Genomic DNA, 16,033 nt, shown 5'->3' on the forward strand with positions numbered 1-16,033 from the left:
CAATTTAAGTTGGAGCTCTAGTTGCAATAGGGGTTTTGTAAAAAAAAAAAAAAAAAAAAAACTGTTTTAAAGTGTAAAAATGAAAAAAAAAAAAAAAAAAGAAAAAACCCCATTTTTATTTTATGTTTAAGTAATTTGCGATATAAATACTTAAGTTTAATTAATAGTTATAAATAAATACCTAAATTTAATTTTGACGATAATAATACTAAGTTATATTTTTGAAACTTCTGTAGGTACCCAATCACTAAGTGTCAAGTGAATATCCATGTGTAATTTTTAGTACAAATCATTAATTTAGAGTTAAATTTATGAATTTACTTAGGAAAATTTGAATTTATATGCTTAAATAATTAAAAAATTTTATTATTATACCAAAAATTTACACTATAAAAAAACTATACTTTTTTTTTTCAAAACCCCAAAAATACCCCCCTCACAAACATTATCTCTCTCTCTCTCTATCTCTCTCAGCCAACTCTCTCTCTCTCTCAACTCACAGTCGACCCCAACGCCACCCGAACCCAAACCCCATCCCCATCGGACCCAAACGCCACCCACTCTCGGACCCAAACGCCACCCACCAAACCTTCGGCTGTGGGACTTTTCTTTTTTTTTTTTTTTTTCTTCAGATTTCAGAGAGAGGAAGAAAGAGGTCCGATGGTCGGACCTTGGGGTCTGATGGGTCCGATTGGTCGGACCCCATCGGACCCCAAGGTCCGACCAGCCGTGAAACTTTTTTTTTTTTTTCTTTCTGCGATTTGAGAGAGAGAGGAAGAGAAAGGTCCGACCATCGGACCTTGGGGTCCGATGGGTCCGATTGGTCGGACCCCATCGACCCCAAGGTCCGACCAGCCGTGAATTTTTTTTTTTTTTTTTTTTTTCTTTCTTCGATTTGAGAGAGAGAGGAAGAGAAAGGTCCGATGGTCGGACCTTGGGTCCGATGGGTCCGATTGGTCGGACCCCAAGGTCCGACCATAGGCTCTGAAACTTTTTTTTTTTTCTGCGATTTGAGAGAGAGAGAGAGGAAGAAAGAGTGGGTTTCGTGGGTGGCGTTTGGGTCCGAGAGTGGGTGGCGTTTGGGTCCGATGGGGATGGGGTTTGGGTTCGGGTGGCGTTGGGGTCGACTGTGAGTTGAGAGAGAGAGAGAGTTGGCTGAGAGAGAGAGAGATGATGCAGAGAGAGAGAGAGAATTGTGAGGGGGTATTTTTGGGGTTTTGAAAAAAAAAGTATAGTTTTTTTATAGTGTAAATTTTTGGTATAATAATAAAATTTTTTAATTATTTAAGCATATAAATTCAAATTTCCCTTTACTTATAACCGAGAGTTAAACTTAAATATATTTATACCGTAAATTACTCTTATATCTTTCAGCACATAACATGTTAATGATTCTCAATTCTATTTACAATGTTAACTTAAAATAGAGAGAGAACAACGTTATATAATCATCTTCACTCGTTGGCAGAAGGAGCAAGGAGAGTATTTGCGCTCTAACCAGGCTCAGCCCAAGCATTTTAAGAGTCTTGTGCAAAATTTTAAAATTGGACTCTTTTAAAAAGAAAAGATTGTGTACATTAAAACTACAATTCTATTACTAACATTTTTTTAAGATTCATTTATAAATTTTCAATTATAAGTTTTTTATTATGTGTATATAATAGGGAAAAAAAAGAAGAAAAAATAGGCCTTTTCTTTAAAAAAAAAAATGGGCTTTAAAAAAATAGAGGTATTGTACAATGGCCCAAGCTGCCCAATACTTAAGCCGACCCTAGCTCTAACCCACTTTAAATTTTTATTTTATTTGGAATATTATCAAAATTTAATTGATCTCTTTACTATAACTAAAGAAAATTATTGCTACAAAAAAATAATTAACTAAAGAAAATTATATTAAACTCTTCCTAGAAGTCTAAATTTATAAATATTCTCAACTCATCACAAAGTATGGCTTAGTCATTGCCTCTATTATGGTGGACTAACAATTACACCTAAAAATAGTTCAAAATATATAATTATATTTATAAATATATATAATTGTGGATTAGTTTAGAATGAAACCTTTAAACTCATGTTACAAAGTATGAGCCCCCACTATCGTGTCAATAGTACGATAGTTTAAATTTTCATTTTTTATAATAATAATAAAAAAAATCACTAATAAATTAGTCTTTTGAGTTTTATTTTTATATTGTATTTCATATTAATATTTTTATTTAAGTAATTTGCGGTGTAATTATTTAAGTTTAATTTTCATTTGCAGATAAGTACTTTGTCAAGTCATTATCTACGTGTTATTTTCTTATTTATATTCTTAAATGAAAAAATAAAAAATTAATAATCTAGACCAATTAGGGACTACTGTGTGTTTTTTGATTTAACACTTAACAGGTATTGTACTGAAATTTTATAAATATAATTAAGTATTATTACGGTAAAAAAAATTAACTTAAATATTTATCTGTAACAAGATATTAAATTTAAATATTTATGTTATAAATTATTTTTTATATTTAATATTTATAATTTTTTATAAAAGTAAAAATTAAAATCATTGTTGAACTTTATTACAATGTAATTATTATTATGATGATGATTTTCTTTCTTTTACAAAATATGCTTTTTTACTATGAAGAAATAATCTCATGAGTTAATCTAATCGTAAGGTTGAAGATGTTGAAAAAAAGTAAGATTATGGGTATTTTAGTGATGTTGTCTATGAAATAATCAATTAAATTTGAAACATTATTTATTAATTTGGACTTGTTTGCTATTTTTTTGTACAAAAATTCCAGACAATACATTCTGTACAACACCACGAGTTGCCTATTTACTATTTATTATTATTATTATTATTATTATTATTATTATTATTATTATTATTATTATTATTATTATTATTATTATTATTATTATTATTATTATTCAACTGTCTTTTTTCATTAATAACCTATAATTATTATTTTTTGAGAAAATATTAAATTTTCATCCTTTAAGTTTGGGTTGCAAGCCACTAACGGTGGTGGGCTTTTGGCGGCTCTCTTTCTCTCGTTTTTGGAGTTGGTTTTGTGCGAGGTTCTTTTTCAAGCATGTGCTTCGGCCTTGGTGGAGTGATGCTCTTTCATATTTTTAAGTTTTCAATTTACTTCCTTGGGTTACTTTTCAAGCGCCCTTGCTCCGGTGCGCAATGACTCGTTATGAACTTTCGGAGTCTTGTAGATGTAGAAGGGAGATTATGATTTACCCTAAAGAGATTGTCTCATCACCTTCACCGTTTAGAACCATTTTAGGAGGTCGAGCGTGGTTATTTCTCGTCAAAAGTTGGCGGTGCTCCAGGGCCTGTGGACCTGTGGTCTACCTGTCTTGGGCTTGCATTTTGCCTCATGTGCGTTAGGGGGATGGTTGTTGAAGTTGTTCTATCTTTGTTGTTGTTTGTTTAATTTGATTTTGTTAGGTTGTTTGTGTAACCTCCCCGCTTTAAGTCTCTATTGGGCCCATAAACCCACAAAATAATGACTTTTATACACGAGTATGTCACTATGACTGCTTCCTAGATTGATGACTGACCCTACAGACCAATACGAGTGTTTCTAGCGTGCTTTGTCCTCACTTGCACGCTTCCTGGGAAAACTTCTCAGGAGGTCACCCATCTTGAAATTACCCTAGGTCAAGCACGCTTAACTATAGAGTTCTTTCGTGATGGGCTACAGAAAAACAAGATGCACCTTGTTGATATAGGTAGTACCAATCAATCCATTTAAGTCCTCTTCAACTGTGTAGTCCCAAAACTACACAGTCTCATAATCATCCAACTTGACCTTCCCCAAGCGATGTGGGATTGCACAGCTTACCCGGTATTTCCCCTTACGGATCACGGGACTACTGACTATCACAATCACCCCCCTTATGGGGTTCGACGTCCTCGTCGACCACATTTCCGGTTGAGTCACTGCTTTGATATCATTTGTAACGTCCCCGCTTCAAGCTTCCATTGGACCCTTACACCCATAGAATAATGGCTTTTATACACGAGTACGCCACTCTGGCTGCTTCCTGGATTGATGACTGACCCTACAGACCAACACGAGTGTTTTCAGCGTGCTTTGTCCTCACTTGCACGCTTCTTAGGAAAACTTCTCAGGAGGTCACTCATCCTGAAATTACCCTAGGTCAAGCACGCTTAACTGTAGAGTTCTCGTGATGGGCTACCGAAAAACAAGATGCACCTTGTTGATATAGGTAGTACCAATCAATCTATTTAAGTCCTCTTCAAGTGTGTAGTCCTATAACTACACAGTCTCAGAATCATCCCACTTGACCTTCCTCAGGCGATGTGGGATTGCACAGCTTACCTAGTATTTTCCCTTACAGATCACGGGACTATTGACTATCACAGTTTGAGTTGTTTCGGTGTGGTGCACCTTATGTCCGTAGTGGGCATTTTTCGAGGTGTTTGACCCTTTTTATGCTCCTGTATGAGCCTTGAGCTTAATGCTCCTTTTGAATCGGTTTTGTTATCTTTTAGTGAGATTGTGATTTATCTGCTGGACTTGTAGGGCTTTTGCCCTTTGATCAACCTTAAATGAAGCTTCCATTTCAATAAAAAAAAAAAAACAAAAAGTTAGGTCTATTCTATGTTTATGAAATAGTGTTAATTACAATTTTTTAGTTCGAAATTACATGTTCAGAATATTTTTTTTATAATGGTATTTATTATAGTTACAGTGTTATTCCAATAAATTTTTAAAAAATTTACAGTACCGAGAACAGAGTTCTTGATATTCCATTTTTCCTCACATGTTTAAAAAATTTTAAATGTATTTTCGATACTGTAAATTATTCGAAATTTTTAAAAATTACAGAACTGATTCTGTAAGCATAACGAACATCCCCATAATTTTTTTTTTGGAAAAAATATTCCAACATGTATTTTCAAGTACAAAAATTAATTAAAATATTGTAATAAGAAATTGACAGTAACACTACTTTATGGAATAATTATTTTTTATTTTCTTTTCCTAAAAAGTACCTTTTCTTTCTTCAGAAACTCTAGGTAGAAAAAAAAACCCAAAACTGAAAAAGGAAAAAAAAATCAAAGATATATAATGGGGAAAAAATGTGTATAATTAATAATTGAGTGACCAAATTATATATATTGTGTAGATTAACACATTTTGAAGTTGAAAACAAGAACCCATTTCCAAGAAAGATCAAATTTTTATCAATCAGATCTACTTTGGTGGAGAGAAAATTTTGTGAAGATTACATTTTTATTAATTTATTTAAATCTACAATTATTCCCAATTAACAAAAAATCTATTAATTAACATTATTATTGTTTTTTAATTAATTAAAAAAAAAAACCAATTATTTGCCAACTCCTATCTCCACCCATGACAACAAATGAGAAAAAGAAAAATGGGCCCACTTTTTTTTTAATTATAAATTATTTTTTTGAGTAATTAATTTCTCACCGTCAGATCTGATGAATGATCATGGTCTCATCAACTGACATGTTGTGGACCAATTTATGTATATAATTATCCACAAATACCTAAAATATATTTATAAATTTATGTTTAAGGCAGCTCACTCTATATTTAGGACCACTTAATATTGAATTAATATTTTTTATTTTTTATTATAATTATAAGTGAGTGAGGGACAACTCTGGATATTCCCAAGAAATTTAAGCCCCCCAAATGCAAATTAGCATAATATAATAATAATAATAGGATAATTTTATATTACACTCTTTAAAAGGGTTACTATGCTACACTTATTTAAATAATTATTTTTAGAGTATCATTATAAAATATCAGTGGTATCTAATATTACGTAGAGGTGGTATTTTGTGATTGATTAATGATATTATATAAAAATTATTATATTAAATTATACGAGACTCGATACTTAAATTGTATCATTTTAGCGATATGATACTTTAAATGGTATTAAGTATTATTTGTGTCTTTTAGTATTTTACTTATTCTTATACACTTTGTATCTATTTCATTATTCTATAAAAAAAAATTAATCTACTTTTTTTTAATAAAATTAGTCTAACAAATTTCCAAAATGCAAAAATGATAAAGATATACTATTAGGAGAAGGTATACAATGTTGAAAAAAATTCTAACATTAATTAAAGAGATATTCATATATTTACTTAATTATTATTAAAATTTACTAAACTGCAATAATAGTGGGCATTACCATTAATATTTTGTTTTTATAGTGTAATTTAATTTAATAAATCTTAGGCTAATTTCCTCCTAAAAAATACATTAATTAGGATATTTTTTCTCCGAATTATAACATATAAATTATATTTTCGAGCTTTTCTCAACTATTGAAATGGTTAAATACAAGAACTTCCGTTCAATTTCTTACAGACTCTTACTGTAACATTGTTCGCGTATTAAAACGTATCTTTGAATTTAAATATATACCGAATTATGTTCTTAAACTTTTATTTACGTTAGACATCTATTAGTAAAATCGAACGAAAATTCTTAAATTTAATAATTTTCACGAAAGACTCAAAACCCTAATTAGCTTAATAATTATTACAAATATTAGTAATTATTATTATTTATATAAAATGTAATAATAATAATAATAAAGTCACCAAAGCATGAGAGACAGATTAGAGAGTTTGGAGGCCCATATGTTGTATGTTTGATTCAGACCTTTGTAATTTTAGACAAATACATTGAAAATAATTGAACCCTCCAAAAAAAATAAAAAAAGCTTCTTCAACTTTGACCCCTCTCTCTCTCTCACTTTCTCTCCCTTCATGGACCCAACTCTTTCTAAAAACACAACAGAAAGCTTTACTCTTTCTCTCTCTCTCTCTCTCTTCATTGCTTTTTCTCTCACTCCACAAGTTTTAGGGGAAAGGAAAGCAAAGGAAAGAGCTAATCTTTCTTACACATTTGTTCTTCCCTTTTATCTCTCTAAACAGTAGAAGTAGTAGTAGTGAAAGTGATGATATTTAGTGCTCTTGGAGAGGAAAAAGATTTGATTTTTATTAATTTTTTTCTTCACTCTGTTAAACCAAAGTTCTGATCTTTATAGTGACTTCTCTCTCTTTCTCTCACAAGTCTCAGGTACCCTTTTTGAGACTTACTTTTTCTCTCTTGGCTTTTAATTGGGTCTTTGTGTTATGATGCTTGGTAGGTTTTTGCTTCTTCTTCTTCTTCTTCATCATCATCTCTTATCTTTTTCTTGTTTTTTAGCATCTGGGTCTTTGTGTGGGGACTTTTTGGATCCAAAGAAGTGGGTCTCTTATTAGTGTTTGAGATCTGTATGAATCTATCTTCTTTTACTTTGTTCTTATCTTTTGCTCTTATAGACTTTTTGGGGTTTGTAATAGTGAAAAAGCTAATAGAGAAATGAAACTACATTTGTGTTGAGAATTCATTTAGTTTCATATAATAAAGATTTATGCTTTGATTTGAATAAAGGATCAGCATTTTAAGGTACATAACATAATTTTTCTCTGTAAAAATCTCAACTTTTTGATCTATTAGGGTGTTATGTTTTTGATTTCATCTATTAGGGCAAACTAACTTTTTAGGTATATTGGGTAGTTAATTTAGATTTGTTTCTTTATTTGCTTCAAATGTTAATTAACTGATTTTCATTTTTGTTTCATTATTTTCCCATTATGGTAAAGTCTGATTTTTAATTTTTTTTTTATGTTTTAATTGTAGAAATTTCACTTGGTTTTTTTGATGAACATGAAGATGAAAACAACTGAGTTTATCAATGGTGGTGTGAATGAAGTGATGAAATTGGGATCTGAGTAAATGGGTTTTGTTCAATTTGATCTCAAAACCAGTTTATATCAATGGCATCAAAATCATCCAGTACTAGAATTTCACCTGAAAGGCAAAGAAAAATAAGTCAAAAAACAGAAGGAAACTCAAGAAGGCCACCCCCTATACAGATTTCCAAGACTAGTAAATCAGAGCCAGTTACCCCAAGAGATTTAGTCCCTAAAACCGCCCCACAAGTTGTTTCGAAAAAGGTTTCTTTAGAAACAATTGAGAGCAAAAAACAACCTCAAAGTTGTTTAGTAGATAAGTTAAACTCTAGTTTATCACTCCAAGAACCAATTGGAACTAAAACTCTACCCGAAAATGGTGGTGATCTAGGAGTAGGAGTGAATGTTGCTTCTTCGGGGGCGGCTAAAGTTAGTGATGGGGTTAGTAGTCTTGCTAAGACTAGTGGAAGCGCTAAAGTTAGCGAACGGGGCGAGTTTGTTGAGAGTGGAAAGAGTAGTATTTGTAGGGGAAGTACAAGTAGTGATGTGAGTGATGAGAGTACTTGTAGTAGCTTGAGTAGCAGTGTTAACAAACCTCATAAGGCTAATGACATACAATGGGAAGCGATTCAAGCTGTTAGAACAAAGGAAGGTGTGTTGAATTTCGGGCATTTTAGACTTTTGAAAAAGTTGGGGTGTGGAGATATTGGAAGTGTTTATCTTTCAGAGCTTAGGGGAACAAAATGTTATTTTGCAATGAAAGTTATGGATAAAACTTCTTTAGCTAGTCGAAAGAAACTGCTTCGGGCTCAGACTGAAAGAGAGATTTTACAATCCTTAGACCATCCTTTCCTTCCTTCACTATACACCCATTTCGAGACCGAGAAGTATTCTTGTTTGGTGATGGAGTTTTGTCCTGGTGGTGATTTGCATACTCTTAGGCAGAGACAACCCGGGAAGCATTTCACCGAGCAGGCTGTTAAGTATGACATTTCTCTCTTTCGGCTTTATATTTTTACATAATTCATATTTTTGTTGAATTTGCCTTGTTGGTAATTTGTTGAATTCATGTCAAACTGATTTGTTGAGTTATTAATGATGAAATATAGCTATGTTAGGTACTGTTGGATTAGTTATGTGTTAGTTTAGTTAGTTAAGACACTCTTTAACTAATGAAACCAACACTTAACTAATCCAATATTTAGCTAACTACCCTTAATATGGAACGATTTATTCGATATGTTAGAGTGAACAATTTCAGAACTTTGCTAAGATGAACTCCAAAAACATTATTTTTGTATAAAGTTTCAAACTTTGCTCGTTGGATTTGTGCTTGTTCAGGAACTGACTGTAATTGGCGTTGCTATTATGTATGACTTTCGATATTGCAGGTTTTATGTGGCCGAAGTTCTTCTTGCTCTTGAATATCTCCACATGCTCGGGATTGTTTACCGTGATCTGAAGCCAGAAAATGTCCTTGTTAGGGATGATGGGCATATAATGCTTTCTGATTTCGATCTTTCTCTACGCTGTGTTGTTAGTCCAACACTTGTCAAGTCATCAGCACCCGAATCTGATCCCCTAAGAAGGAACTCGGTTTACTGTGTGCAACCAACTTGTATTCAACCCTCTTGTATTCAACCAACCTGTGCGGTTCCCACAACATGCTTTGGTCCTCGTTTCTTTTCGAGCAAATCAAAGAAAGAAAGGAAACCGAAAAATGAAATGGGCAACCAAGTCACTCCATTGCCAGAGCTTATAGCCGAGCCAACCAACGCTCGCTCAATGTCATTTGTTGGAACACACGAGTACTTAGCACCCGAAATCATCAAAGGCGAAGGGCATGGTAGTGCTGTTGATTGGTGGACTTTTGGTATCTTTTTGTACGAACTATTGTTCGGTAAGACCCCTTTTAAGGGATCAGGAAACCGAGCTACTCTCTTCAATGTAGTTGGGCAACCATTAAGGTTCCCCGAGACACCAGTAGTAAGCTTTTCAGCAAGAGATTTGATAAGAGGATTGCTTGTGAAAGAGCCACAGAATAGATTGGCATACAAACGAGGCGCTACAGAGATTAAACAGCATCCATTCTTCGAAGGCATAAACTGGGCATTGATTCGATGTGCAAGCCCACCCGAGATACCAAAACCAGTTGAGTTTGAGCGGTTGTCATCACCGGTAGTATCATCAACAAGCGACAAAGCTAATAACGGTGCTGCCTCAGCTGCTTACCCCGATCAAAACAATTATCTTGAATTTGATTTCTTTTAAAATATTGTTATTTTTTCTTTAATTTTTGCTTGAGAAAGATGCATAGCTTCAGCTTCTGAAATGTTGGTCATGTTGAAAAGAAAAAAAAATAGTGTTGTTATGTTTATAATGATCATATGTTTGATGTTGTGATACATTTTCATACTTTGTAATGCAGAAGCTAAAAATGTTTAGTGATCTCCAAATGTGAATCCAGTTTCTTTTCTATTGGTATATAGTATATATATATATATACATATATAGATATAGATATAGTTAATGTTGAAACAGGAAAGATGACAGTTTGAGACTGTTTTAGAGAGTTTGCTTACACATTACACATTGACTTAATTGTCTTCTGAAACCAAACCGTGCAAGTAACAACATTTGTAAGGTCAGTCATGGCAGGCTGAAGCTTGTTGAAATCTGTAAATATTGCATACTCGATGGATTTCGTCTCTGTCGACCTTATCGGCCGGTGCTGCAACAAGGTCGGAATTGGATTGACACTGCCTACAAAATTAGTCTATTTTACATTCTTTAGTACTATTTACCTCTCGAGCTATGTGGCATTGCGATTGGTTGGTAGTACTCAGAACTACAAAAAATTATTTTTCTTTTTTTCTTTACATTATGAGAACTCGCTATTTCTCGAGTCACGTGGCAATGCAAGGCTACTATCTAAGTAGTCTATACCACGTGGCTCGAATGTAATTTCAATTGGAATGTATACAAGAATAGAGCTAAGTGGAAGGATCAATTTTTGATAAAATTATTTATAATTTTACTTAAAATTTTGAATGCATAGCATTATTTTTCAATGGTGATTTATTGTAGCAAAAAAGCTTCATGTTAATGCTTTATTGGAGCTATATTTATGGCTTTTCTTTTGACTAAATAATCAAATAGAAATGAAAGCTCTCTTTAACATCATCACCATTATGGACTAATAATGCAATTACATGCCAATACTCAATAGGACCAGTTTGCATGAAGATTTAAATTAGTAAACAGAGAAATTTATGACACTCACCAATAAGAAGACAAAATAGTCAAATACTAAACCATAAGATTAATTTCACTTTAAATTAATAAAACTACATGTGTCAAAGTTACACCAAGAGAAAGAAAGTTCATGAAAAGACTAAATTTTTTCATACATCAAAAATATTTGTTTTGTTTAGGTTATGGGTTCGAATTCTCAATTATGTTTGGTCTTTTGGATAGTTAATTTACTGTAGCATGTCATTTTTAATAAAATGAAAATCTCTGAAGTGTATACTGATGACTCAATTAAAGTAAGATGAGTTATAAAATCAGTATAACTGACATGTGGTCCCACAATTTGTTTGGATTAAGGGTTCGAATTCTCAATTATGTTTGGTCTTTTGTATAATTAATTTACTGCAGCGTGTCATTCTTAATAGAATGAAAATCCTTGAGGTGTATACTTATGACTCAATTAAAGTAAGATGAGTTATAAAATCTCTATAACTAACATGTGGTCCTACAATTATCAAAACTAAAAAAAATAGAAAAATTTGCACCACATGATTTTCTTATTAGTGAGATTTGATTCAAAAGACAAGTGTACACATTTTGCCAATTGGGTTTGCATCATCATATAAAAATATATGTATTTATACAATAATGTATGAATCATTTTCTTACATTTGGTTTAGTTTGGTTACTCTAACAAGAAAAAAAAAGTAACTTTTGTTGAAAATGATGTGTGGTTTTTGAAATATACTCAACTCTGTCATTTATCAACTACCTTCCAAAATAAGAGGAATTGGTATATTTCATGATCAAAATATTATTCTTTAAACTTCTTTCTCTAAAGGGTATAAATAATTAATATATACATACATATAAATATATTTGGCCTAAGGATAAAAAAATATAGTCAACAAAATATTGTTAATTTGACAAGTTTGCAAGAAACAAGTTGAGTAGTTTTAGCTTTTCATAAAGTAGAATTCTTGTTGTTGAAAATTTTCCTATATTGTTCAATCTTGATAACTTTATTTATTTATTTTTCTTTTTTGAAAAATGATTAAATTAAAGTGACTTTCATTTTATTCTTTTACAAGCACACACTATTTTTGTGGATGTGCCAAATAAAATGCCACTTGAAATATTTCTATGAAATTCCCTATTGTAAATTTGTAATCACTAGTCACAAAAATAAAAATAAATAATAAATAATAATAATAAATAAAAAGTTGAAGAAAGGTATATACTTTATGGTCCTTTGCACATTCTTATATCCTTGGGGACCATTTTATATTTATGAATAAAAATTTATATTTTCTATATATATTTATAAAAAAAAAAAAAAACTAACATAGTCTTGATTGATTCTTGAGTAATGATTTAGAAAGATAATTATTATTGCACATTGATCTTTTATTTTTATTTTTTTTTTTAAAATTGAATATAACTATTAACTATCATTTTTCCCATGTTCCAAAAAAGGCTCTTCTTTTTAATATATTTAAACTTATATATATATTTATATAATTATATATAATCAATTTGAATCTAGATTCAATTCATGTTCCTTCATTTTCTCATCAGAAAAAGAAAAATGGCATGTCTCTATACCTAACAAAGATTCAAAGGTTTATGTAACCATCACTAATTTTTAATAAATGCTTATTTTTTTTTAGTTATTTACAGTATAAATATTTAAATTTAATTCTCAATTTGCAGATAAATATTTAAATTTAATTTTTAACAGTAATAATACTTAAGTTATATTAATTTATATAATTTCGGTAGGTAACTGGTCGTCAAGTCTCAAGTCAATAGTCACGTGACAATCCTTAATTGGTGCAGATCATTAAATTTTTTATTTTTATTTAAAAATTAATTTAAATATATTAATAAAAAAATAATACGTAGATAATGAATTGACACTTAACAGCGAATAACTTACAGAATTTTTAACAATATAATTTAGGTGTTATAACTGTAAAAAATTAAACTTAAACATTTATCTACAACCGAGAATTAAATTTAAATATTTACATCATAATTTTTTTTAATTGAAAAAAAAAATAAGTTTCATATTTAAGAAAATTAATGTATATAATAACAATAATGTCAGAAGAATAATAACTATATAAATCAATAAAAATGTGGTAATTATTATAGCCTATTGGGTTGTACTATCTTTTTTTAACTTCAATAATTAATGCACTTATTCCAATTCTGCAATTTGAAACAGAACAATATTGAATTATTTGATTTGAGCATCTTTCACATGAAATGATATTTATAATAGTATCACCCTTTAGCATGATATTTGTCATTCTTTAATTAATTTTAAGAGTAAATAAATAAATATTATACATTTAACTTTTAATTAATTAAAAATCAACAAATTTGATTTGAGTGATAATAATTTAGTTTATGATTTTGACTTTCAATTTTAAATATATATTTGTTTGATTTTAACATAACATGCAAAAAGACAATACCACTTTTTTTTGTTATATCTTTTCATTTACAAAAGGCAAAAATCAATAAATAAAATAATTAAAGAGATTCATATGTTAAATCATGATCAATCTAATGTACTAGCTATCATCCATTAAAGAAGAAAATAAGGTCACCAAATTTGGTCCCATCAAATTACTTTAGATATGGCCAATATTAAAAATTAAAGAAAATATTATGCAAAAATAAATACCCTTTGAAAATTGTAAGATATATAAATAAATACAAATTATTAAATATACAAATATATTGTTGGTTTGGTAGAATCAAATTGAAAATTAATTTATTAATTAATTGATAGATTAGTTGAAAATTAGACAACCTTTTATTTAAGTAGCTATGATTCTCATTTACTCATTATTCTTCTTTCTATTAATAGTTCTTGATTCTTCAATTGTCCAAAACTTTTGTAATCTTAATATACACCTCTAATCATATTAGAGTAATATTTCATATGCACTCAAGGATTAACATCTTTTTTCTTTTCACAAAAAATAAAAAATAATTAAAATTTAAATTTGCTAGAATATTTTCCTCTAATTTCCACCAATCAATTTTCACCAAGAAGGCATAAATGAGTGGGAGAGAAAATTGCCAAAATTCCTTCTTTTTCCTTTTTTATTTTCCTCATTTTGATCATTTATTAATGGTAGGGGACCCAATGAAAATTTTAATTAAATTAAAAAAAACCACAAAACATAAATAAACAATAGAGGTGGTAAAATCAATTTTTTTTTTTTTTTAAAAAAATATTTTTTATAGGATTATTAGTGAAAGTCCCACATGAAAGCTCATGTAAAAGAATAAAAATAGAGGAAAAAAAACAAGCATGGGACACATGGGAACATTCTTGCCACATTGAGATTCTACCAAAGAGCAAGCTTTTTTAATTAGGCATTGATCTTCTTGTGTTTGGAATCATGTGTCACTTTGCTTCTTCTTTTTTTGTACCTATAATTTAAGTGATTCAATAGTAATACAAATAACTAAGAATAAATCTAGTATAATATATCTTTTTTAAAGTTAGTCAAGAAGATCTAAGAAGAAAGAAAAGAAAAAGTAGTAGGCTTATTCTATTGGAACCTTAATTTCTATAATTTTATGATAAATTAGGTTGATATTTTAAGTAAAAATAATGGAAGTTTAGGGCTTTTCTTGAATTTATAGACCTTTTTGGGTATATTTGAAAATTAGTGTGTAATTACTAGATCCTTTAATTACCAAGGTAATAATTACATTAAAATATATTTTAGGCGAGTTATACCCATATATAATTTTTTTTTTTAAAATTTACGGTTTGGGTTGCTTCAATAGTTGCTCTGGTGGAATCTATGTGGATTGTTATGTGAATTTTAGTTGTGATTTAGGTTGCTCTGTTAGTTGCTATGTGAATTTTTATATGAATTTTCGTAAAAATATAAAAAAAAAAAAAAAACTATTTTAAAGTGTAAAAATAAAAACACTCTTATATTTTAAGATATAAAATATTTTAGATGTGAGATAAATTAGATATGAATTTTCTATATAATTTGGCAATTAATATTTAAAATAGTATTTTTCTTTTAATAATTACAAAATGTAATTACACCTAAATTTAATAGGAACTATGAGAATTGAAGAATATTATTTAGACTTTTAACTATCTTCAATTATATAGTTGAATAAACACACAAAAATAAATAATTGCCTAAATCTAGTTAATAAGTTGTTTTGTAATTTCCACACCTAAAGATTTATTTTAAATTGTTTGACAATAAGTGTTGGTTATTTTGATGAATAAATTTTGTGATTTTTCAATAGTTTACTAGATGGATCACTAATATAAAATTAATATATATTTGGAAAAGAAAAAATATATATAGAATGTTCATGAGGTTATTATAGTCAAATATTGTTGCATAAATGACACCTCCTAGTTGGAAATTAATTAAATTAAATTTAAATTTATTTTTTCACACCCAACACATGAAGTTGCCCTCTTTGACACTAACATGTCACATGGCTAAATAAAAAAAAATTATATATATAGCCAAACACATATATTTTTTTTTATTTATACATACATATACATATTAATATAATTCCATTTAATTTCTCCTTGAAAAAAGGTCCTAAAAGCTTTATTGTTTCTCTTTAATATATTTTCTCTGACTGTGAATACTTTCTCATGATGAGTAAGAAAATTGGTGAAAAAAAGCATGCATACACATGATGAATATACTTTTTTCTCTATAACTATTGAGCAAGTCTTAATATCTAAGAAAACTTTTCTTTTTCTTTTTTTTTCTTAAAAGATAAAAAATCTTCACATTGAAGGTTTGATAGTTAGTTTCAATAAATCATGGTTGCATGCCCATTTGTATGAAATACTACTTTTTTTTTTTTAAATAAAAAAAAAAAATTCACATATATTATTTTTTAAAAAATTTTCAATTTAAGTTGCTCTTGCTCCAATAGCTTCTATGTAAATTTTAATTGCGATTTATATTTTTAATTACTATGTGAGCA

The 16,033-nt window shown here is 29.5% G+C and overlaps 1 protein-coding gene across 3 annotated transcripts; it reads left to right on the forward strand.

Moving 5' to 3' along the window:
• The first annotated feature begins 6,659 nt into the window (after positions 1–6,659).
• Positions 6,660–10,227, forward strand: LOC115695966 (serine/threonine-protein kinase D6PK). 3 transcript variants are annotated; one of them, XM_030623077.2, is made up of 3 exons: positions 6,660–7,178; positions 7,719–8,754; positions 9,163–10,227. In XM_030623077.2, exons 2-3 carry the CDS (start codon positions 7,856–7,858, stop codon positions 10,040–10,042), a joined length of 1,779 nt encoding a protein of 592 aa, XP_030478937.2. In that variant the 5' UTR covers positions 6,660–7,178; positions 7,719–7,855; the 3' UTR covers positions 10,043–10,227. The 3 variants fall into 3 exon arrangements, with proteins under 3 accessions (XP_030478937.2, XP_030478936.2, XP_030478938.2); XM_030623076.2 differs by having other exon boundaries at positions 6,660–7,112; XM_030623078.2 differs by lacking the exon at positions 6,660–7,178 and adding an exon at positions 7,189–7,484.
• Positions 10,228–16,033: the final 5,806 nt, after the last annotated feature.

Source organism: Cannabis sativa, chromosome 6 (assembly GCF_029168945.1).
Source record: "Cannabis sativa cultivar Pink pepper isolate KNU-18-1 chromosome 6, ASM2916894v1, whole genome shotgun sequence".
Lineage (NCBI taxonomy): Eukaryota > Viridiplantae > Streptophyta > Magnoliopsida > Rosales > Cannabaceae > Cannabis > Cannabis sativa.

Bases quoted from the DNA above. Each gene is read 5' to 3' on its own strand.
- LOC115695966 (XM_030623077.2), top strand. From the start codon at position 7,856: ATGGCATCAAAATCATCCAGTACTAGAATTTCACCTGAAAGGCAAAGA. The intron at 8,755-9,162 runs GTATGACATTTC...TCGATATTGCAG, and splicing joins TTCACCGAGCAGGCTGTTAA to GTTTTATGTGGCCGAAGTTC.